Below are 26,747 nucleotides of genomic sequence, written 5' to 3'. Positions count from 1 at the left end.
GAAAGATTAAGAGCTTTTGGAGTGGGCAATAATTAAAATTTCTGTTTAATAGACCTACAACATTCAAAGTCCCACCATTAGATAATCCTAATGTCTCACCCAAACCAATCCAATTTGATGTCATTAGGAAACCACTCAGCTTTAATGAGAAACAGAGATGTCGGAATGAGAATCTTTGTTTATATTGTGGTGGTCAAGGACATTATGCATTCGCTTGCCCAAATAAGTTTTGCCAAAACATCACTATGACTGACTTCAAGCAAATGGACTCCAAAAAGTCTAGTCAATCAAATTCCATCTTGCAATTACTAAATCCCTTGGCTCATGAATAGAAAACCCCCTGCCTCTCTTCTAATTGGCTATCAAGGAGTAAACAAGCTTCCTTGAATCTGGAGACTGTAGATGGTTCCCCTTTGTTTTCTGGGCCAGAAACTCATGAAACCATCCAGCTACAAATGACCATTGAACCAGGGCATCATGAGGCTATAAGCTTTCATCTGATTGCTTTACCTAAATTTCCCATACTTCTGGGTATCACCTGGTTTTCTACTCATAATCCTTCTGTCAACTGGGATACTCGCACTTTATCCTTCCCTTCTGTGCATTGCAAATTAAACTGCCCATTTAGAACTAGTATCTAGTATCTGAAGACCAGCAGGTCACCGACCATTCTTCTAAAGATTTGAAATTACCGTAATACAGTGAATTTTTGGATGATGCTTGATTTACATGGGGCATACAATCTTGTTCATATTGACCCGGGGATGAGTGGAAAACCGCCTTCAGGACAAGTTATGGACATTTTGAGTCTTTGATCATGCCTTTCGGTCTATGTAATGCCCATGCAAGTTTCCAGTATTTCATCAATGATGTCTTAAGAGATCGATTAGACCGATTTGTTGTTGCCTATCTGGATGATAATCTTATATTTTCCGATAATCTGGAGGAACATCGCAAACATGTCCGTATTGTACTCAAAAAACTTCAGAAGAACCAATTGTACATTAAATTGGAGAAGTGTGAATTTGGACAAGCTAAAATTAAATTCTTAGGATAAATAATTTCCCCTGATGGTCTGAGCATGGATCCCAGTAAGATCGATGCAGTGGTTAACTGGCCTGTACCTAACAATGAAAAGAAAGTACAACGGTTTATTGGTTTTGCAAATTTTTATCAGAAATTCATAAGAAACTTTTCTGGAAAAGTTTCTCCTATTACGCAACTTACCAAGAAGGGAAGGGCATTCCTTTTGAATAGTCACCTGAAGCTCAAAAAGTTTTTACCAGACTTAAGACTCTTTTCACATCAGCTCCAATTTTTATACATCCAAATCCTGAATTACCCTTTTGTTGTCGAAGTGGATGCTTCTGATTCTGCAGTGGGAGCAGTTCTTTCTCAACGTATCGGCGAGAAGATGTTGTTGCATATAAGACTCAAGAATTTTTAGCATGTTCCTTCTGGTGGCCAAATTTTAAGAGATGTTAAAATATTTGTTTCTTCATGCCTGATATGTGGCTGAAACAAGACTCCTCGCACCTCACCACTAGGTTTACTACAACCTCTTCCTATTCCATCTCATCCCTGGAGCTCTATCTCTATGGATTTCATAGTTGATCTTCCTCCTTCGAAAGGGATGACAACAATCCTTGTGGTAGAGGACCATTTAACTAATATGGCTCATTTTATCCCTGTTAAAGGAATACCCACTGCTGAACAGACTGCAGAGCTTTTAATTCAGGAAATATTCAGACTTCATGGCATCCCTGATGATATAGTTATAGTCTCTGATCGTGGTATTCAGTTCACTTCTAAACTTTGGAAGAGTTTTTGCACTGCCTTTGGGATAAATGTTAATCTGTTCTCTGCTTTCCACCCACAGTCTAATGAACAAACAGAAAGGACTAATCAGACATTTGAACACTATTTACAATGTTTTATTAGTTACCTGCAAGATGACTTACAATAGCTCTGAACACAGTTCTATCTCCCAAATGCCCTTTGTTGGCAACTTTGGATTCCATCCATTGTTTATTCCCAATCTCCCTGTTTCCGCAACAAATCCCAACCGTGACTGATAGAATTACAACTTTACAAGTAGCTCAAAAGAGGCTTATTGAAAATTTGAGAGAAGCTCAGGAACATTACAAACAAGCTGGTTGGAGACAAAGTCTGGCTATCCACTAAAAACCTCAAACAACAGATACCTTCACCAAAATTGGGTCAAAATTTTATTGGATCCTTAAGATCCTATCCCAAATTAATCAATTTGTTTTCCGCTTAGAACTTCCAGCCTCTATGAAAATACATCCAGTGTTCCATGTTTTCTTGCTCAAACCATTTCATAACAACCCATTTTCTGGTCAGATTTTGGTCCCACCACCACCAGTTATTGTGAAGGGAGAAGAAGAATTTATTGTTGAAGATATCCTGGACTCCAGAATCCACAGAAATAGATTACAATATTTGGTGAAATGGATGGGATATGGTCCAGAAGAAAATTCTTGGGAGCCTGCAGAAAATGTCCATGCCTCCAGATTAACCAGACTGTTTCACCTGAGACATCCTAATAAGCCAGCTCCTGTAACATCCAGAGGACATACTGAAAGGAGGGAAGTACTTTCAGGATTCAAACCCAGGGTTTTTGCTTCTGTGGACTACTGCTCTGCTGACTGAGCTATTCTGGATGCTGGATAGCTCCTTGCCTTCACTTTGTGTTCTAGCTCAGTTTCATTGCTCTCCTGATGTTACAGCATGTTGTTTTTCCTCCCCTTATCTTCCTATAAAAGCTGGCCTGTTCCTGTCTTCCTTGCCAGATTATTGTGCTTCTGCCTGTAATCTAGTTTTTGTTCCTGTTGCTGCATTCTGCCTACAGTTATCGACTACTCTTGTACCGACCTCTGCTTGTCCTCTACTAGGTTTCTTCCTGAACCCTTTACTTATTGCCTTACTGTGTACCAAACCCCACTATTGTTCACCATTCCTTATTATCTTCTTATGGCCTACTTTTCTTACTGCTACTGGACTCCTGTTCAGACTCCAGACCGTTACAGTGGGGCATTGAGGATATATTTAGACTTTATCCATTGTGCTCCACTGGATTGTATGTTATATATGAAATGCAGTAATTATTGGCAGCTGTAGCCACAGAGCAGATCAACACAGATCACCAGCAATTTCATCTTGAATAGAAAATTACCACATAATGGTAATATAAGACAAATGTCTCTTTCATGGCCATCCTTTGCATAGTAGTTTGCTGCCTGTCATATCAAATGGTGGATTCCTTCTAAACTTTCCTACACTTGATCCTTACATAAATTTGTTGTTTTACTGATTATTATGATATAGTGTATATAAAACGTTTAGAAAACCTACATTAAAATAGAAATGTGCCACTAGAACTAATAAAATTAATATAGAAATGTAATGTTATGTAAAAATAAACTCTTGAGATTCAATATACAATATTGACAGGACCGTGTCAGATTGGTGTAAGAAAATGGCTCTGCGCCTTATTAGTCCCATATGCAAATTCCCAGTAACTAGTTTTCATTAAACGTCATGCATTAGCAAATAATAGTTTATAAATATCCACATTTTAACTTTTAGTAATATTGCGGTCAGTGGAACTTAGGAAAGGGACAAGAGGGCATTGTCAAAGTTCTCACAAGGTGGCCACAGACACGATACTGGTGAGGAGACTGCCGCAGGTTTATCCACCTCTATAATATTTGTGGCAGCCTGTGTGATCAATAGTGCCATGATATAGCTATGAATTTCCCTATGCATTGCTTGGCATACAAGTATAAACCAGCTTGTATTTGACACCCAACTTTAGTCATTTAATACTAGAACCCTAAATGTATTCTCCTGTTTAAGCTATTGACCTTTGACTTTTATTTCACTGCATTTTACAGACATATAGTATGTCCTGTTTTTTTTTCATCTAGCAGTCCTCTATTGTTTTCACTTTTTGATTTTACTCTGGTCTATGAACATCTCAACCTTTCTATACTGCCAAATGTCCTATCCGGTTTTCATACTCTAGTACACAACACTGTAAAACTTCTATTCTTGTAAAAAGTGGTGACCATAGACTCAGAACTCTGTATTACCGGTGTAGCATTCCTAAACTGTCGTTCCAGGTCAGTACCACTAATCCCTTTTTGTTCATTTTACAATTTTGTCTTATAGATAAAAAAGGACAACTCTACAAAATCTGTTACTTTGCCGTATTCAGTGATTTTACCGTGTTTGTGCATTGAGGTAATATTTTAATTATGATAGAATTGTTTTCTTACTATCTTTACTTTATATTTATTAAAAAGATGCGTGTATTTTAAGAAGTTGTTCATTTAATCTCATATGTGATATTGAAATTGCTTAATATTTATGGGATGCAGGGAAGAACATCCTACTAATAGCAATTAAAATATAAAATCAAAACTACTGTATGTGCATTATACATAAAATGTAAAGCATACATTTTCCTCTCTTCTCTCCAACTGACTGGTTAACAATACCAATAAATCCTAATTTATCACACATAATCCAATCCTCTTTTTATATTGTAGTGTGTTTGCTTTACAAGTAGTCTGTATACATAGTTACACATAGTTACAGAGAGTTACACATATTAATATACACTAAATATAATAGTGTATAATGTATATACATTTAGTAAAAATAAAATGAATGTGTCACTTAATCTGATTATGTGTCTGCATAAATACATTTTATTAATTGTAATTCTCTTACCCATTAAGGGATGGTCAGCACTTCCCGATTCCAGAAGGACACGACTTTGTCCGTTTAAGAATGGTAAGTATGAGTTATTTAAACATTAGTTTAATAAACTTTTTCAAATGGGCTTATTGTTCAAGGCGCACTGTGAGTAACAAGTTTACAAGTATTTTTATTTAAACTTGTCAATGTAAGTATACATATGCCAACTGCTACTTAGAAGGTATATAAAAAGTGTGTGTAAACCACTAAACACATAAACCATATAGAATTATACTGGCATGACATAATAATAATAATAAATAATGTAGGAGGCAATCTACAATATAAAACAATTATTTAAGATGACAACATATAAACATCCTGATAAGAATCAAGTGTTACTAAAGGAAGCCACATAGACAGTAATGAAGGATTAGGATTTTATTGCAGTAAAACTCTTAGATTTTACTTATGTATACACAATAAAATAAAGTTTATGTCTCAATAGGTTAAATTTGCAAACCACATGCCATATTTCATATAATTGCAGCCACTGTTTACTTTAGCTAAGTGCATAACTACATCTCGGGCAAGAAGTATGACTGCAATGTGGCCTAGGTCATGTACTGAATCTGCTGATCAAAGCTGCGTTACTTATTTATATTTGGCATCAGGAAGAGCAGTTGCATGGTTAAAATGAAATTACTTTCATTCATACTTTTGCGCTATGATCTATGGTTTTAAAGTTGTTACTATGCAATCTATGGTTTTAAACCATAGATCTATGTGTTACCCTATGGTCTATGGTTTTAAAGTTATTATATGATTTTTGGCTTTAAAGTTGTTGAATTGTATGACTGACAACATTAAAAAAAATTCTACTGAGCAGATTTATGTCACCCCCAGATATTAGATGCATCCTAGGTATTCTCATAATAAAATTCCATTGTATTTGTAATACTCCTCTTTAGTTAAAATGAAGTCATTCAGCACTAAAAATAAAAACAGATAAGGAGAATTACGCACATCATTAAAAAAACATAAAACACCAAGCAGTGGCACTGTGAAGTTGGTCAGTATTGCAAAACCAGGAATAACATTATACAAATATTTAAAACCTGAGTTTGTGCCAGGCAATTAAGGATAGTTTAAAACATGGAATGTCATCATCACATTTAGAAAATAAACCTTACTTTTTCTTATGAAATATACTAGATATTTTATCTCACAATTACTAGTATTTTGTGTCATTTTCATTTCACTTACTGTAATGCTTAATTGCACCGGTCATGCAGCTCAGCATTATATGATATTCTATGCTATTATTCAGCACAGGGAATTAGCAGTGGTGAAATTTACTGGTATGTACCATCGCACTATGGGTCTTATTTAATTAGATGGTTGTTTATATTTTATAAACTGCACTATAAAATAACAAATTGAATCTGATTTGGTGTTATGGGTTACAGCACATTTGTGCACATAGACCGACTTTAATAAATAGGGCCCTATATTTGATTGCATTGATGATGTTGCGTTGTCATGTTTCAATGTGATGAACTCCACTGCTGTATATTTTAAAATGAAATAAGGACTTTCACATTAAGTTAGATGTGTTTATTTTAAACTAGTGGAGCCCAACCGCATCGTAATAAATTTGTGGGTGTCCTTTACATTGTTTTGGTATATACTCATCTTCCCAGTACTTTTTCCAATCTAAGTCAAGAGAAATTTATGAAATCAGGTACCTGCGTTGTATGGCTATGTGGATATAGGTGATTTTGATGCACTGGTGTTCTCCTCCATCTTGTGATTTGTACGCTGATAGAGAGAGCCTTCTTGTAGCTTCTTACTTCCACCTTTCTCTTATAATTGACACACAGCATGTAGTCGCACTCACACTTTGTATATCCATCTTTTAGAAGATAGGGTAACTCCCTAACATAACATAAATAGATGTGATCATTTTTTCTTTTACTATTTGATACAATTATTCATTGGACAATAATAGACCTAGCGTTGAAAATGTGTTAATGTTTTATAATGTATTAGGGCCATTTAATGTATCTTTATATGACCACCTAATATGTATATAAATCAAAATCTGTGCATTTTTTCATAATACTTACTGTAATTATTATTAATTTATATTGGGCTGATGCACCCTGTGGCTTTTCTGCAAGCCCTTGGCTTTGTAGTTTCAAAACTAAATAAAGAAATTAAGTAAAGAAACATAGAGTATTATACACATACAAGCCAATTTACAAAGATCCTAGTGAAGGTCCAGCCCAAAAGAGCTTACAATTTAGGGGAGTAGGGAAATGCATGAAACATGACAAGTGAGATAATTATAAGAGAGTTGAGGTTATGAAGGATTCAGGCTAATGTACAATTGCTGATTAATTGTTATCTGGTAGCTAAAAAGAATCTTTCTATTAGCTGAAACGTTCATGACTTCTTGCATTTGCAAGGGAATGAATAAAGTAAAGTAATGCTTACATTCACAACTTGATGCAAATTAATCCATACTTGCCTATTGTCCCGGAAATTCCGGAAGGTTCCAGAATTTTGGAGACTCCCGGAAGAGTAGATATCCACCTTGGTCTTGGCGGAGGCAGGGCTTTATGACGCAATTTGCGTTATCAAGCCCCCCCCCCCCATTATTCAAATGCTGTAAATTTCAGTATTTGATAGCAGGGAGCAGGGGGCCATGGTGATGCAATGTAGGGGGCTACCTGCACTTGTCAGCAGATTGGGGAGGTTTTAAAAGTTGGCAAGTATGAACTAATGCATTTGTGATCTAGTGCCAATCATGTTATCTAAGTAAGAGCCATAGGGACCTACTTTATTTGTCATTTCCAGGATTATTCTCTCACATTATCTTCAACATTGAGAGTCTGTTGCAAACATCTGCAAACATGATAAGAAGCCCTCTGTCAGACACTGTACACATTAATTCCAACTCGTACAGTATCCTATAAATTAGCAGTGGGCAATCTTGTTGCAGCAATTATATCATTACTCATGTTCTACATAAAAAAATAGTCCTATTATGTGCCTGCAAGCATGTATTGAATCTTCTGGTATACTTCCAGCATTATCAAAAACAGTACTTGTTATAAATGCTATACCTGTCCTTATTATTTTGATTTTTATTCTTTTTTTTGTTAATATTGCATTTATATATTATATACAAGTGTAAGAAACATACTATATACTTAATAATTTGCTTTTCAAGCATAGAAGTGTAATCTCTTTTTGCAATCCATTGACAAACTTGAAGACACATGTGCAGATTGTAAAACTAGATTTAGGGTCAAACAGGTGTTTTTCAAGCTTTAGAAGCGCTGTGTACATTTTTATAAGGTTTGCTGGAAAAGTGCAGTACAGCTTGAAATACTCAGAGTTTGCTCTACTATAATGTATTTTTTGTTTTTTGACAAACGTCCAAAATGCTGCAGGCAGTGTTTTAAAAACCATTTAATTAAGAAGCTAATTTGCTATACTCTCTGTTTTATTCATAGAAATTATTCCAATTAGTTCCGATTAGATATCAGTACCAGGTAAATGTAGAGTGAAAATCCCCTTTGGGACACCACATAAAGGGAAATACTATTTTTCAGAGGCTAACATCCTTAAACTCTTTGCTGAATGAGACAGTGAGGAAAAGCCAGAGGAAGAGAAAGTAGACAGATTTTTATCTCAACCATTATAAGTTATAATATTCACATGCTTCTTTAAATGATTACAAAATTTAACTAAACGTGTCTAAAAAGTGTGTGTTTTCATGCATTCTTATCAATTTTTTTAGTGCATATGTGGACCAACCCTCTCTATGTTGCACTGAAATATGAATTATTTACTGATCTACATATATTATATGCAAGCACATTTTAATAGAGTAACTCTACTTTCAATCTTGCAATATTAAGCCTACTTTCCAATCTTTACATTTTCATATTTCATAGTGATCTGATTGAAAACACAGTGTCATATGCTATCACCTGTTCAATGCATTTTTCATGCAATTTTGATATAATTTTCATACCTGATGATTCATTATTATTGTAACTCCCTAACAAGAACTGATTTGTTTTCCACACAAAAACACATCAAAACACGGATCTAATAGCTAATGTGCGTTTTACATGCATTTTCTATTCTTACCATTAAAGTGCTTCTTCAAACAAAAAAGTATAGTGAATATGTTCAGACAGAGAGTTAGGTGTAGTTGTGTTCCGTTTCTGAAATCACTATTAACCTAAATGCAAACATCTTAATGATTACTTGTTTTCCTACAGTTTGTCATATATAAATCATTATGAAATTAATTGAATTTAAATATATATCGACTTGGTATGTTGATGGGGATTTCTCTCTGTAGACAAACGGTCTTTAGAGAATTGATGTGTAGAGTAATATCTCCTCTTATTTTAGGTGGCAATAATCTCAATGATCCTGTGAATTTCATCCTACCTCAATCCCATCTGTGTACCTGATTGGAGTTGTTTGTGTTGTTTTGTATTAACTTTTATTTATTTTCATTTTATTTGTTTTATTTGTCATCTTTACTGTACAAAACTGTAAATAATAGGGTTTTGGGAATTTAGATATTAAATTAATAAATTGTTTTAAAATACTGATAATTCTCTTTTGTAAAAGTTATTTCTCTCTAGAGCATTTTATGACAACAATAATATAAAATGACTTGAAAATGCATATTGTATATATTCACAACTTTCATTGTGAATTCATTGTACTGGACCAATGCAGAACATGCTTGCCACAATATTTTTAGTACATTTTAACTGGTATCGGGAAATAAATTATCCTCAAACTGGCCTCAGGTGGTTTTAAGGTAAATCCATATTATTCTTTGGGAAATGTAAAGCGTGAGATATACAAATTTAGGGCCAGCACATGACCAGGAAAGAAAATGTAGAATCTTTACACAATTCTCAAAAGATAACAAAAGTACAGTTCTTCCCTATTCATTCGAACATAACATTGCTGCAAAACACACCAACAGACATTACTATCCCTACGTTAGCTCCTCACATTACTATAACTTGAGCAGAGCTATGTTCCTCTCACAGGAAAACCATGTGGCCATGAAAATGTGCAGGTGTCTAAACTATGTACCCTGAGATCTGCAACCTGCTCTGTCATTTTGTCTGCTCCTGTTCACTTCCTCCCTTCCATAGCAGACATAACAAGAGCCAAATTAATATCCAACGCCCACATAGTATGACTTAATTACTGTACATCATGCTGTATTTACACACTAAATAGGTATAATGCAATAGGGTGCACTCAAATGTCAAACACCTGTTAACAACAAAAGTGAACACACCTTCTATTGTAATTGATTTACTTCAAACCACACTAATCATGATGTTATATAAAATGATTGGCTCCTCTCTAACGGGCTGCCATGTATTCAGGATTCTTCCTGTTAGGTAAAGGTGGAAATGAAACATAACCTAAAGTCTATGTACATAAAACAAAACTACTATTTGAGCTGCTCCCAAACTCAGACAACTGTGCTATCACTTCACATGCATACCTCCTTATTGTCCCGATTTAGGGGGGACAGTTTGAGGGCTCTGTCTCGCCATCCCGATCTTGACAGCTTTGTCCCGATCAGTGATAAAGTTGGGAAGTATTCTGTTCACTGCTGCTCTGCATGGCAAAACAATGGTGAACAGGTAACATTATGGCAATGAAGGGGTCTGGAGGGGAGTGGAGGAGACAGCAAGGCAGTCTAGCGAGTTTTAAAGTGCTAGACACGCCCCCCATCTTGATGTGATCATTCCCCTTTCCTAACTTGGTGACTTTGGCAACATTAATACATTTTAGGTGAAATTCAATTTAATTTAATCCTGTGGGCCAGATTCATTAACTAACGCAAAGTGAAAGCAATTTTTGTGTTTTGTAAAAATGGAGAGAGAATGCAAGGATGTACTGTATTCAACAAGAAGAGGATCTGACAAATCATTTCTAGTTGAATACTGGTCTAAGTAAGCTCTGCTTTCCTGGCACTTTCCATATGCAGACAGACACAATACACTGCAGGATACGCACAATGTATATGTATATATAAAGACATTTTTTTATTAAGGACATTAACCTGTTAATAATATAATCATTGATAAAAATACATTAAAAAAAGTTTAAATGTCCCTCTTGATTGCAAACACATATTCTATGCTCTATTACTTGGCAGGCACTTACAAGTGATACGGCTAAAAATCACTTACCTCAGAGATGCCAGGAGCTTAAATCGGACTTAGTGCATGTGCTAGACCTTAGCATGCCCTTACTGTACATTGACTACCTGCATAAGCCTCTTCCCTCCACTGTTCCGCTCTTGCAATCGTAGGCTGTCGGAAGCAGAGCCGGATTTAGACCTCATAGGGCCCTAGGCAGGATACTGTTTTTGGGCCCCCTCCCTGAAACAATCCATAGCACTATATTTTTGCAGCTTACCATATACCCCTATAGTTAAGTAGATATGAAAGCAGGTGCCACCGCGCAGCGACGGCACGCCGCCAAAGGAGGTAAGGGCGTGGCTTGCATCTTTTGGGGCGTACCTAACATGTGAAAAGAGCATGGCCACCCTGCTGCAGAAAAGGGCACCCCTAAATAATTACCAAGCAGTCCCGTTTATTTAAGTAGTTGGGTCAAAACAACTTAATAAATATTGAAGTCAGGGCAGAAATACTTACTTAAGTTGTTTGCAAAAATAATACGCATAAATCAAAGTATGTGCTCTTGTCACTTTTGTCCCTCTGTCATCATACTGTGCCCCTTCATTGTCACTTTTGCCCCTTCACAATATTACATGTGCCCTTTCACCATCACCTCTGTGCCCATCACCACCTCTGTGCCAATCACCATCACCACCTCTGTGCCAATCACCATCACCACCTCTGTGCCCATCACCACCTCTGTGCCTTTCACCATCACCACTTCTGTGCCAATCACCATCACCACCTCTGTGCCCATCACCACTTCTGTGCCCCTTCACCATCACCACCTCTGTGCCAATCACCATCACCACTTCTGTGCCAATCACCATCACCACTTCTGTGCCCAACACCACCACCACCTCTGTGCCAATCACCATCACCACCTCTGTGCCCATCACCACCTCTGTGCCCTTCACCATCACCACCTCTGTGCCAATCACCATCACCACCTCTGTGCCCTTCACCATCACCACCTCTGTGCCAATCACCACCTCTGTGCCTCTTCACCATCACCACTTCTGTGCCCCATCACCACCTCTGTGCCCTTCACCATCACCACCTCTGTGCCCATCACCACCTCTGTGCCTCTTCACCATCACCACCTCTGTGCCCTTCACCATCAGCACCTCTGTGCCAATCACCATCACCACCTCTGTGCCCATCACCACCTCTGTGCCCTTCACCATCACCACTTCTGTGCTAATCACCATCACCACCTCTGTGCCTCTTCACCATCACCACCTCTGTGCCCTTTACCATCACCACCTCTATACCCTTCACCATCACCACCTCTGTGCCAATCACCATCACCACCTCTGTGCCCATCACCACCTCTGTGCCTCTTCACCATCACCACCTCTGTGCCTCTTCACAATCACCACCTCTGTGCCCTTCACCATCACCACCTCTGTGCCCATCACCACCTCTGTGCCCTTCACCATCACCACTTCTGTGCCAATCACCATCACCACCTCTGTACCTCTTCACCATCACCACCTCTGTGCCTCTTCACCATCACCACCTCTGTGCCCTTCACCATCACCACCTCTGTGCCCATCACCATCACCACCTCTGTGCCCATCACCACTTCTGTACCCTTCACCATCACCACCTATGTGCCCTTCACCATCACCACTTCTGTGCCAATCACCATCACCACCTCTGTGCCTCTTCACCATCACCACTTCTGTGCCCTTCACCATCACCACCTCTGTACCTCTTCACCATCACCACCTCTGTGCCCTTCACCATCACCACCCTCTGTGCCCATCACCACCTCTGTGCCTCTTCACCATCACCACCTCTGTGCCCTTCACCATCACCACCTCTGTGCCCATCACCATCACCACCTCTGTGCCCATCACCACCTCTGTGCCCTTTACCATCACCACTTCTGTGCCAATCACCATCACCACCTCTGTGCCAATTCACCATCACCACCTCTGTGCCCTTCACCATCACCACCTCTGTGCCATTCACCATCACCACTTCTGTGCCAATCACCATCACCACCTCTGTGCCAATCACCATCACCACCTCGGTGCCAATCACCATCACCACCTCTGTGCCAATCACCATCACCACCTCTGTGCCCATCACCACCTCTGTGCCCTTCACCATCACCACCTCTGTGCCCCTTCACCATCATCACCTCTGTGCCCTTCACCATCACCACCTCTGTGCCAATCACCATCACCACCTCTGTGCCCTTCACCATCACCACCTCTGTGCCCTTCACCATCACCACCTCTGTGCCTCTTCACCATCACCACCTCTGTGCCAATCACCATCACCACCTCTGTGCCCTTCACCATCACCACCTCTGTGCCCATCACCACCTCTGTGCCAATCACCATCACCAATTCTGTGCCCCATCACCACCTCTGTGCCCTTCACCATCACCACCTCTGTGCCCATCACCACCTCTGTGCCCCATCACCACTTCTGTGCCCCTTCACCATCACCACCTCTGTGCCCACCACCATCACCACTTCTATGCCCCTTCACCATCACCACCTCTGTCCCTCCGTTGTATTACTTACCTATCTATTGCCTTTCTTCTCCGGCGCGCTGCTCCTCCTCGGTCAGTCCAGTTTGTTTTTTTTTTAAAAATAGTCACGTGATCGCTCGTCGGGTCTCTCCTCCTCTCTCTATCACTGAGACACTGAGAGGAGAAGAGGCTGCCGGGACCCGATTCGCGGCACCCGACCCCCCCTCCCCCAACTCGCAGGGGGGTGTGCCGCGAGTTGGGGGAGGGGCCGAATTTTTTTTTTTAAATTGCTCCTGTTCCCCCCAGCTGTGCCCCCCGAGAGCCGCTAGGCCCTAGGCAGGTGCCTAGGTTGCCTAGCGGTAAATCCGGCCCTGGTCGGAAGTGACCCTTGCGCTCAAAGATGATTTGCATACACTTGTGTTCACTGCATATAATTCATTTTAGATCATGCATAGAGCAATTTTGCACAAAATAGGGCATCTATTGGCATTTACATTCCTTAATGAATCGGGCCCAAAGTGTTTATTTATTTATAATATATGATCTTCTTTTTTTATTTGAAATATTGATACACATTTTGGTTTGTTTTATTACTGTAGACTATACTACTGTTGTCTACTGGTCAATTTGTACAAACAAAGGGCCTCATTTAGAGTTTAACACAAGTCAATTTAATTGCAGACCATGAGCATTTCAATACTATACATGCACAAATGTCCCCTTATGTACAGAGAAGCAAAATATGGGTGTGTAGAAACAGGAGAGCGTAAGCACAGTAACGGCATGTTCAAATAAGTAACATAATTATACTTGCATGTATTAACAAATATATAACAAATATAACAATATTAACAAAAAGATGTAATTAGTGAGCCGAGGCTGCCAGTCACTAGTGGTCTGTTATTCCCTAATCAGAAATGAAAAAATATAGACAAAGTTTGCGACAGCTCTGTCTATATGTATTAACAAATATGCCTCTTAAGATTGTTGGTGCAAAGAAATGCAATGATTATGATGACCATCAGCAGCAGTATCTGGTTGCTCCTGATCATTTGCTTGCATATTGACCAATCCAGCTGATAATACTTATTTCACTAGCGTTGCGGCTATATTCAACTTGTGGCTGTCTGTTCACATTCATTATTGCCTGCAGTAGTCCAAATAGAAATGATGATTAAGACTCCAATTGAATTTTATAGGGGTAAACACCACATGTGGCGGTGTTTGTATTTAATTACATTTATATACTGAAAATGTGATTTTGCATTTAGTAATAACTGTTTCTCTTGTGTATATAACAACGTGAGTTTAGCACTATCAAGCCACATCTCTAGGGCTGATATAAGCCAGCAAACATAGTGCTAGTGTGCCACTACCCTTAGGGCACCAAGGGTTTTGTGTCTGCAAGTTCTAATTATATAAATCTGGCACTGACCTGTACAATGATGTATTATGTAACATGTGCTTATTACATTATTATTTTGGACTTGGGGAGGCCCTGGTTTGTTTGATGTGTCCTTTTACCAGCACTAAAGGATTGACAGTAAAATATATGTGATCAGATGCCGATAGTGGAATTAAATGCTTCCTGGCATATTCTCTGGATTAGCAGTGTTGTCATTCTCCTTACAAACAGCAGTAGAGAATTCGACATTTTAAGTCAGCAGGCGGTCTGCAAGTTGTTAAAAATAAAATATGTGAGAGTAATCCATAATTCTTTATATAGAAGTTTATTTTCTTCTTTTACTATGGGCTTTAAATATAAACATTATTGTCATACCTTAGGATTTTAACTATCCTTCCTCATTCATTTGGAGATTATGTTTGTTCCTGAATCACGTGGGGTTAGTATTTGAAGGATCTTGAAGATCCCCAACAATAGACCCTCACAATTTTTCTATTTGCAAGGATGAGGTGTTACAGTATGTTTTTATGGGTAAACTGTCATCACCAACGTCAACCGTCATCATTAGTAATCTGGACTTAGACTAGCCCTTTAGCTGGAGCAAGAGATACAGCAGAAAGTCAAATAACTTTGAGATGCCCAAAGCTTGATTTGGACACCCCTTTCCCACTCCTTTCACTCCCAGAAATCGTAGGCTGTAGTAAATGTACTTTGCGTACATAGATGCAGTCAACATTGTTGCGTTTAGCTGCGTATGGCCCGGTTCTGGGCATGTGCAGAGTGATTTTGCGTACAATACGCACAAAATTGGCAGATATGTGACTTGATGAAGCAGGCCCTTTAATTCTAAATATCCAATATATCTAGATATATAACAAGAGACCATTAATAACAGGACCAAAACAGTCAAATATTTAGGAGAGCACAGGGATATGGCAAAAATGGACAACAACAACAATGTTATTTTCACAACAAGAGAGTTAAATGGAGGAAGTAATAAAAAAAAGCATTGTTAAATATGTGCCATCTTTGGACAATGCTTTTCTAAATGATTTGCACCGAACACCCTGCAAATAGTTTTTTTTAAATGGGATGTAGCCATATAAAATAGTGGGTTTGACTCAGTGGCGGATCCATGGGGGGCGATCGGGGCGATTTTCCCCAATTTCAGGAGGTTCTTGCTGATCGGTTCCAGCTGGACACTTCTGCAAATGAAACATCGGTCGAAAGTCCAACTTTAAAGGAACCTGTCCAACTCTCACTGGACTTAGAAAAAGAGACACAGAACTGTTGATTATGGAATGTGAATACAGGTCCACAATCTCTAATCGTCCCAAGTGTCGTTCAAGGAGACGAAAGGAGCAGACGATGCAATCATTTGCTGGTTACACTGTCAAGGAATCTTTGGTGCCACCAGATGAAGCTGAGGACTGGAACCCAATTCCAAGGCTCATTTTCTTCATTACAAGAATTTTCTAGAGATCGGCTTAATGATGCTACCCTAGAAAATACAATTAAATGTTGTTGAAGTTAATGGTGTAGTGACGGCTATCAGTTGTAACTTTTTTTGTTGAGGGGGATTTATTGTATAGAGCTTGGGTTGTTTAAGAGAAAAATGTTGATCAACTGTTTGTACTACAGGTACACATTTTAGTTTTGCACACACACATCTTTGTGGGGGACATTTTGGAGAAGATAAAACCCAGGAAAGAGTATCACTATGGTTTTACTGGTAGTGAATATACATGGCAGTAAAAGGTACTGCCAGTCCTGCCCTGTATGTCAGTTTACTTCTCCAAAACCTATTTGCAGGGCACACTTGATTCCTATTCCAGTGGTTCAAGTCGCCTTTGAATGGATAGGTATGAACCTGGTGGTGCCATTGGAAAATCAGTTTGGGGGCACTAGTATGTCTTAGTGATTCTTGATTATGCCGCATGCTATTTGGAAGCCCTTCTGTTGTGTAATGTCAAGACAAATACTTAAGCCAAGGCATTACTACTTTTTTATATGAGGTTATAACTGACTAGGCCACTCTTTTCATGTCAAAGTTAATGGAATAATTAAGTCAATTACTTGGAGTAAAAGCCCTCCAAACCTCGGTCTATCTGCCACAAATTAATGGGCTAGTGGATCACTTTAAACATACTTCAAAGCAGATGATTAGCAGGGTGGTGGCACAAGAAAGAAAAGATTAGGATACTCTCCTCCCATTTCTAATGTACCTGGTATGGGAAGTACCACAAACCTCAAGATGGTTTAGTCCATTTGAACTGTTGTGTGAAAGACAGCCCAGTTCAATTTATTGCTCAGTTACATAAGAGGATGAGACAAATAGGTCCTTTTGTGAAGCAACACTTAGAGGATGCCCAGGAACGTCAGAAAAAGCATTATAACACTCAGGCAGCACTCTGTTCTTTTAACCCGGGTGATAAAGTATTAGTTCTTGGGAGGTGGGAAGAACAAATATATCATGCCAATTTACTAAAACCCTGACACAAGGAAAATCCTGTGTCTTTGATGTTAGCCGTTAATACAGAGGAATGTGAGGTGTTCATTGAATCCTCCTTTACCCCGTCTCTAAAGCAGCAGGTGGTAGAAATGGTGACTTGAAACAGGGATGTCTTTTCTCCTATTCCTGGGCATACCAATCTTTCAGAACATTAAATAATCACACCCCCTTGTGTAAAAGTTAAACAACAGCCCTACTGTACACCAGAGGCTAGATGGGCTGCGGTGAAGCGAGAAGTTGAAAACATGATTCAACTAAGCCTTATGGAAAAGTCCACCAGTGAGTAGACAATGTTTTTGCAATAATTTTAGATGTTTAAAAAGGTCTTCAAGTTTGACACTTATCTTATGCCACAAGTAGAGAACATTCACAAAGTGAACATTTGACCTCTTTAGACCTCAAAAAGGGTTATTGATGAATACCCCTGACAGCTACTGCCAAGCCCAAAACTGCTTTCTCTATGCCTAAGGGCTTGTTCCAATATAAGGTGTTGCCTTTTGAACTACATAGAGCACCTGCCACTTTCCAGAGGGCTATGGATAATCTCTTAAAGCCACATAAGGCATATGCTACTGTATATCTGGATGACATAGTCATCTACTCACGAGATTGAAAAACACATCTTCCCAAAGTAGAGGCAATGTTAAAGTCTTTGAGGAGATATGGCCTTATTGCCAATCCTGAGAAATGTGGATTGGGCATGCCAGAGACAAAATACCTGGGATATATAGATGGATGGGGGAAGGTCAGGTTGATAAATTGGAAAACATAAAGAACTGGCCCAAGTCAGAAAGAAAGACCCCACTGAGGACTTTTTTTGGCTTGGTAAGATACTACCGCCGGTTCATGGAGAACTTTGCCACTTGGTCTGCTCCACTCACGGAACTCCTCAAAAAAGCCTGTCCAGACAAGCTAATTTGCAGCAGAAGCTGCCGGGGAGGGTTTAAGAATGGCTCTATGTACAGTGCCAGTACTACAAGCACCCGATTTCAATAAAAATGTGTGTCTGCAGACTGCTGCTTCTGGAGTAGGTCTGGGTGCGCTACTTTCACAAAAGTTGGATGGGGTTGAGAAACCCATCCTGTATCTTAATTGTAAACTTCTAACTAGGGAGTATGCAACTGTAACACAATAATGAATCATCATCAAATTGGCTGGGGAAGCCCTCCAGTATTACCTCTTAGGGAGGGAATTTACCCTTGTGATGAACCATTCACTAAACCATTCATTAAAGTGGATGCAAACTAACAAAGAAGTCAATGCCACAGTCACTCAATGGTTCTTGGCATTGCAGTCGCTCCACTTTTCCATGGAGCATAGACTGGGAGCTCTGCACAAAAATGTGATTGCTCTCTCTCGAAAGTATGCATTACCTGTAGTAAGGGAAGTGGTATGTGGAAAAAAGGCCAGTTTTCTACAGATTGCTAAGAGAAAGACTGATAGTCTTTCAGAGAGTCTGAAGGCTTCTGCTGCAGACAGGGTTAATTCTTTACACTTCTCTGCACATGGGATATAGGTACAATGGTGGAAGACATGAGTGTAATCAAATTCTTGTTTAGTAGTTAATTAGTGCCCTAAGACATCCCCTGGTGATCATTACAGTGCAACACTTACACTGGAGAGAATAAATAGTTGGTTTTGTGTTGTTGGTGGTACGACCAACACTGAACTAATTCGCCAGTGCGAAATATTTTTTATTTGTTTGCTGGAAATACACCTTTGTGCCATGTTAACATCCCTGAATAAAGTTATACTGCAAAACTATATGAGCACCGCTTGTGTACCAGGTTTATCACTATATATATATATATATAAATATATATATATATATATATATATACATAGCTGCTCATATGCTTTACAAGCAGCTTTGCATTCAGAGAACATAAGATTAAGATTAACTGACACTGCTGCCTCAACAACAGGCAAGGATCAGCTTCCTTTTGGGGAGCAGTGCAGGAGGGGGAAGGGGGGATCACGGGAGGCATTGTCCAATGGGAGGTGAGTGTCCAACATGGGTGTATGTAAATGGCAGATCAGGAGATGATCCAGAGGGAGGTGATTGCCCCCCCCCCCTCTAGAATCTAACTCAGTGGTGGACAGCAGTGGTGTATTTTTATTAATAAACAACAATAAATCCAAACGTTCTTTCTGCAGACCAGTCTCATGGTGAGAGTCACCAAATTATTGCCTGAAATCCTCCACCTAACCAAAGCTTCTTGCCAATAAAGTAACTGCTGCATTCAAGCCCTGAAGACATCCCCTAGTGGTCAATACAATGCAACACTCATGAATACCTTTTTTAGAGCTGTGGATATATGCATAAACCTCTGCATCATCAATTGCTAGCCATGGAGACTCCGTGACACCAGTAATGCACAGCAGCCAGACTAAATAATTGAACCCGATCCAAACAAAATGCAGAAATTGTGTTAATGACAGCAAATAAAGTTGTTAATCAGGAATATTGTTTTCACTAGAGGTAAGAAACCTGTGGCAAAACCTTCCTGCATTTAAATAACACCAGCCTCTTTGGCAAGAGTGGGATCGGACATGTTGTATGAATTACTCAATTTAGGCAATTGAGTGAGGAGAATACTTGAGCAGACAGAGTCCTGCAGGAGTTTGTCAGTGAGTCTGGACTAGCTTTCAAACAAACCGGGGTTCATGTTCTTAGCACTCAAATGGTTATTTGTCTCCTAACAGAGAATCATTCAAAATACACAAATTGGAACAGCCACATGATCCAATTCTATATCAGTGAAATGTTTAAGGAGTGAAATAGATATTATGCTAAATGAGTGTGGGGCTAAAGATATTATGCAAAATAAATGTGAGGGATATCTTGGGGGCATTTGAACAAGTCTGTGGGGCATGAGGGGAGAAAGTGACATATGAGGGGGGTCATGTGTAATGGTTTGAGTGGCATGTGGGGAGGTCTTATGATATTGAAATAATACCTAAACTGCTCCCCCCCTCAATGAAAATTCTAGATCCGCCCCTGGGCCTAGCTGATATTCACTGCTCCTCGAGACCAGGTAGTGTATTGTCCATTGTTCGGGTTTTGCTCTGCCACATTACTTTGAATGGTGCTCTGCCATTCTTTAGATGGCTGAAGCCACCAGCCAATAGGGAGAGAGGGAGATTAACTGAGATTACAATAGGGTCACATGTGGAGAGTGGAGAGACAAAGGATACAGATAAAGGAATGGAGAAGGGACACATGGAAGATATACGGGAGAGGTAAAGAAACACAAAATGTAAGTACACAAAGGAGACATGTGAGAGATATTGGAACACTCGAGACATACAGGTGAAGAACACAGAACTGATAGTGTTGTATCTTTTAATATGTCTTACATTATACTATATAGGATTAAAAATCATCAAAAATGAATACCACACCATTAAAATCCCCTAAAGCTTCTGGAGGTCTAGACGGCCTATCGACTTCAGCTTTCCATACCAGTAATTTTAAATTTCCCCTTGGACCCAATATATGAGTGTGTGTGTGTTCGTGTGTATGTGTGCGTGTATGGATATATATATATATATATATATATATATATTTATATTTTAATCTGTGTAGAAAGTTATGTTGTTCAGGCAAACACTTATCCAGATCTTATGACCTATACAATGCATTCAGATGAACTGACATGGGGCATGCAGCATTCAAAAAGAATTGCATAGCGGTATAACACAAGTTAAATGTGTGTAAAAGTGCAGATATGTACTGTCTCATTTGGTACAATGATTTTGATTTTTACCTCTGTTTACATGCTGTTAACTTGTGTTGAAAATGCATATTAAATGCATTTTTGAGTTTTGATTTTGGAAAGTCCATCCTCATGATATAATGCACCAACTTATACAGCACCATGAGTGTAGCATTTATTGCTGTTACTGTGCTCTGAAACACATTCCATGAGTTTAATATCTTGACCAGATCAAAAAATGATATATGCGGGTTGAAGTTTTATTGGATATAAGAACTTACAGTTGAGAGTCAGACTTTCTAGAGTTGATCTTTATTAGGATTGTTTTGCTACGGTAAGTTATTTTTCCAGAGTAATTATAAATGTATGAAATAAAATAAAATCAAAAGTCATCTGACTTTCTAACAAAAGAGATGATCTATCTTATTCTTGTTTTAAATGAGAAATAATATATTTTAGACAAATGATTTATTGAGTTGTGTAGCCTGACTAACCCAAAGATACCCAGGGTTAAAGTTAAAAATACATTTCAAAATTTTAAAACATATAGTGCAAATCTCAATTTTTATTATGCAATGCTAATTTAAACCATATCCTGAAATCAAAAGTGAAACCAGCAGTTGCCCAATCAGTTTCCTGATTCTTTTTTTTAATATAGTTCTACCACAGTGGTGACCAATTGCTCATTGGTCATTCATTGTGGGGATGTCTGAGTGGTATGTAGGGAGGTCTCTCATCATCATCATCTATTTATTTATATAGTGCCACTAATTCCGCAGCGCTGCACATTCACATCAGTCCCTGCCCCATTGGAGCTTACAATCTAGATCCCCTAACATGTACACAAACAGACTGAGAGAGACTAAGGGCTGGGGGCATGCTGGGAAGTCTGAGTGGCATGTGGAAGAGTTTTGGAGTGCATGCGTAATTTAAGGGCTTGTGGGGGTCCCACGACATATGGTAGCATTTTATGGCAACTGGGAAATCTGAGGGAAAGAGATTTTTAAGAAAGTACGAAATCTTAATGCCGTGTGGTTGAAATTTGGAGCAAGTGAAGTTCATTTTGGGATAAGTAATATATATGGGTGCCAAGATAATTTTAGGGCTATTTTTGCATTACTGACATTAAGAATAATGTGCAGTCCTTATGAAGGTTGGATTGCTGCACATAATTTGCTCAAACTTAAACCTGCAAGGAGTTCTGAGCATACCTCTTGCATTCTACATATACTAGAAAAATATGTGAAAACCTTGAAAAATATGCATTTTGGTACTGTAATGCTATATTGTTGTACATTTTAGTTTAGTAGAAGTATTGTTGCAAGCTACATAATATTTATTGTATTCAGAGCTTTAGTTTCTCAAATAACACGTCTACTGATTTATAATGCACTTAATTGCACAAAAATAACAAATAATGTCTGTTTTGCTTATTCGAAGAAAGGTACAGCATCATCTTTTGAAAACTAAATGTAAACTTTATGAATCGGTTGGAATTGCAAAAGAGAACTGAAGCCGTATAAATACAAGCGCTGTCCAGAACCACCAGTGTTTTGAAGCAATCCTTGTCAATGAACAAAAATAAAATAAAATAAAATAACGTGGTACAGATGTCTTATAACATAAACATGCTATTAAGTTACTTTTCACACATTTACAATTCAAAAGGTGAAATATAGTTGAGTTAAAAGTTGTTCAAGGCAATGTCCCTGTAAGATTTCATATTTTCAAAGTGGGAATAAGGGGTTTAGGAAACTCTTTCTGGATGGCCTAGTGTTCTAAGGCCATATAATATGCAATAAATCATAACACACACAAGCCTAACAATTACAAGTTTATATCAGTATTTTGAGCAATTGTTTTGATCAGCATTAAAAAAGTTATTATTTCACTAAAATATTTCAGTTCCTTTATATCTAGTACACATGCTTTTTATTTTTTTTATTACAGATATTGGTGGTCTGTGGGACAATATTACATACAATCTTATAACTCAAGGGTTAACTTGGAAGTCACTGTGTCCTGTTAATGCCAATGTAAATCTATGTTGGATGACAGATGGGATTGAGAATGAGAAATGTGTGAATATCCCAAACTCATTAACCGGAGCATGTGACCAGGTGAGGAATATATTTTAGAATGTTTGGAGCCAATGTTAATGGGCATAATTTGACACAACAGCAAAGTGGTTCTGAGTATAGTGTGTGTGCATTATAGTGGAGTGCTTGTTTTTATGTACTGTATTTCTGTTTAGGATGCAGTTTACCAGTATGCTTTTGGACTATGGAAGGAAACTCTTTAGAATAAATAGAGTTCACAGCTATAGGAAGCCTGTCCCATTATGAAGTTGCACTGAAACAAAACATGTTGGAAGTGGCTTCTTTGTGCTTGAAATTTTAAATAAAACTGCTTATATTTGTAAATAAGTTATGTCACGGTGTACCTCCTTCTGTTACTTATACATTAATGAGGGACTTCCATTTTGTGTATCACTGTCTGTGAGGCATGTATGGAATCAGTATGTAACGATATTGGTAGTATTATCTGAAGCCCAATAGCCCAGTAGATATCCAGCGAGTAGTCAAACGTTTGCCGGTTCGGTACAAAAGAAGGTAAACAGATGTTTGCCGGGTCAGTACACAAGCGAGTAATCAGATGCAAAAAGAATTGTAGCAAGTAGCAGGAGTTGAGCAAGCAGAATACTCAATGATCCAGGAGCTGCCTATTATAGGCCCAAACAGGAAACAGGATCCAAAATGGTTTCTTCTTGATGCCATTCTGGCCATCTTGGATAAGGGCAAATCTGAAGGCAAGTTCCAAATACAGAGACCTCTAGTGGTCGGAGGTGCAAATATCAGAGTAATTCCTTGCACAGTGGCAACAGGGAGGGCTGGTCATTGTACTGGCATTTTGGAGGAAGTACCTGCTGGTAAATTAGCTCACAAATACATAACCCTGTGTAGGGACTCTTATTGTTTAGAGTTATGAACCGCCTTATAAGCAGAAGCGCCATGAAGTCGCAGGAGGCTTATCATATATTTGCAAGTGTGTGTAACTAACACATCTGCATTTTTTTAAAAAAAATAGAAGGCAGTTTTTTTTAGTCTGTTTTAGTGATTGACAGCAATATACTGTGTGATTTTTGTGTATGTTTCACCCTTGCTAAACACAATGGGCTAATCACATTACTTTATCAAGGCTTTTTGTTTCTGGTCTTCTGGTCTATAGTGATAAGCAGGGCCAATTTAATTATACCAGTTATTCTTTATAGCCAAGAGCCTTGTCTAGTGAACTCCTGTCCCAACTGACGGGCCATTCTTCCTTATCAAGTTCCATCAACAAAACACAACACTGTTGCCGCTCATACTCTTCTGGAATTGAAAACCCAAATGGGGCTCCACTGTTAATCCGCTGGCTCTAGCACATTGTCAGAACAGCAGATCAGGGACCTCCAGTGCACAAGAACACTAATCGCCCTCCTCAGTACCTCTGCTACATTGCGGCCATATGTCACAAACCGCAACACACATTGCTTTGACAAGTAATCAATGGAATGAAAAGTCTTATATGCCAAGAGATGCTTATTATAGGAGTCAGTAAGATACCAGTCCTCTACCTTTGCATCCCTAGCAGAAAGATTAAGGAATCATGGCTATAGGTGAGCGATGTCATCAAGGAAATTGGGCGTTGTTATGAAGCCCAACACAGACATTCCACAATTGCCAGATTATTGATGTCAGATCAGTATCTTGCTGCCACTTAAACCCTGGAAATCCAGTACCTATAATTCTTAAAACAAGGTTTACATAATTAAACTCAAGTTCTGTCTCTGTTTCTGTTTCGTTGGATGAAATCTTTGTTTTTGCACCACTCGTTCCCCATTCTATACCACTGAAATGGATACTGGCTACTATTACAGCCTGCATATTACTCTGTGCTCACAGCCTGCATATTGAACTGTGATTATTACACTGCATATGAGATTTTGCATATTCTACAGCCCTTATCTTAACTGGTATTTATTATCACAGCCTGCATATTCATCTGTTCTCACAGTCTGCATATTGAATTGTGCTTATTACCCTGCATATGGGACCTTGCTTTTTCTACAGCCTATATCTTAACTGGTGCTCATTATCACAGCCTGCATATTCATCTGTGCTCACATTCTGCATATTGAATTGGGCGTATTACCCTGCACATGGAATTTGTTTGTTCTACATCCTTTATATTGTCTGGTGCTTATTATCACAGCCTGCATATTCATCTGTGCTCACAGCCTCCATATTGAATTGTGCTTATTACCCTGTATATGTAGTCTTGTTTATGCTACAGTTTATATATTGACTGGTGCCCTATTATTATATTGAGTATATTCTGGTGTTCACAGTCTGTATATTGAACTGTGCTCATTATACTGCATATGCTTATTACCACAGCTATATTGCCTGGTGCTTATTACCATATTATTTATGCGCATTGGTGTTCCAGCCTGCATACTGTTTTATACTTATGACTCTGCATATGGAATCATCACAACCTGCATAATAGATGTATAACTTCTGCTATAACTAGTGTTACTGGATTACACATCTGTTGGGTCTTCAGCCATTGGGATAGTATTCAGGAAAAGACTACCATGGCACATGGGCTGCCAGGGTTGCCCTTGGTTGCAAAGTCACTTTTAGTCCAATATAACTGCATTGTTCAGTTGAGTCCTTGTTTAAAAAAATCCAATTTATTAAAAATCCTTCCATTATTTTATTAATTAAGCAATGTGTTTTAGAAATGTGTAACACAGACTACTCCAATTTGTTTCCTTAGCAGGTCATATACACATTGTGGCAAGGTGAAGGTCACCTTCCTTATCTTTCGTAGTAGTTAAGGAAAAGGTTGCCTATGTTTTGATAAGGAGAAATTAAATGTTTAATTATTATACTCTATGAATACCTTAAACAAGGTTTGTACTTCATGGATCTAGTCTAATCCACTCTCCATTTATGATACTTACAGAATACTATAATGGACTTTATGCAGCATTGAAAAAAGAATCACAGGCATTCCTTAATATTCTTACCCCTTCTTCTTACCCCTCTTATTGGTTTACCATTCTGATTTTAGGCTTATTTTTATTAGACCCCTGAGAGGGGTCACATTGCTTGGTGAATTAAACGATAATGAAAAGCAATTGACAAAAAATAACAAATATATAGATAACTGCTTTAGATTTAGCATGCTCTAAGCACATTCCTGTGTAAATTAAGTTTGTCTAATTTTAGTGTTTATTTTTTTTACAATCTAGGCTACATATAATCAAGTAGACACTCACTCAAGACTTTGCATGAAGGCAAGTACATTATAATGAGACTTTCTGATAAATACCATTAATTATAAACATTTAACGTATATTTAATTATTAATGTACCTATATAATTCAGCTTGGAGTCATATGTGTTAATTAAATACAGTTTGTGGTGAATACATGCATTTTGTTTGAGTTGGTTTAGAAATACGGTACAGCACATTTCATACTGTACATTTTGTCCAACTTTACCTAAAACTATCAAGACTAGCATACTCTCGTGCTGCACTTATTTTATTACAGGTAAATAGTTCAAGCTATCTACTAGCTACCCTATTTGCA

At 38.5% G+C, this 26,747-nt stretch overlaps 1 protein-coding gene across 3 annotated transcripts in view; it reads left to right on the top strand.

Annotated features, from left to right (window-relative positions):
- The window catches only part of LOC142150027 (interleukin-17 receptor E-like protein), a 76,545-nt gene extending 50,064 nt beyond the window's left edge, over positions 1-26,481 (top strand). For 2 of the 3 annotated variants that reach the window (XM_075205286.1, XM_075205284.1), the window contains 4 exons: positions 4,195-4,266; positions 4,767-4,821; positions 23,054-23,223; positions 26,406-26,481. In XM_075205286.1, coding sequence (XP_075061387.1) covers positions 4,195-4,266; positions 4,767-4,821; positions 23,054-23,223; positions 26,406-26,465 — 357 coding nt within the window. In that variant the 3' untranslated portion in view covers positions 26,466-26,481. Of the gene's footprint in view, positions 1-4,194; positions 4,267-4,766; positions 4,822-9,162; positions 9,366-23,053; positions 23,224-26,405 lie in introns of those variants that run through there. The other variant, XM_075205285.1, reaches the window with a different exon arrangement.
- The last annotated feature ends 266 nt before the right edge of the window (positions 26,482-26,747 follow it).

The sequence above is a fragment of the Mixophyes fleayi genome, chromosome 4 (genome assembly GCF_038048845.1).
Source record: "Mixophyes fleayi isolate aMixFle1 chromosome 4, aMixFle1.hap1, whole genome shotgun sequence".
Classification (NCBI taxonomy): domain Eukaryota; kingdom Metazoa; phylum Chordata; class Amphibia; order Anura; family Limnodynastidae; genus Mixophyes; species Mixophyes fleayi.
This window is presented reverse-complemented; position numbering and strand designations above follow the sequence as displayed.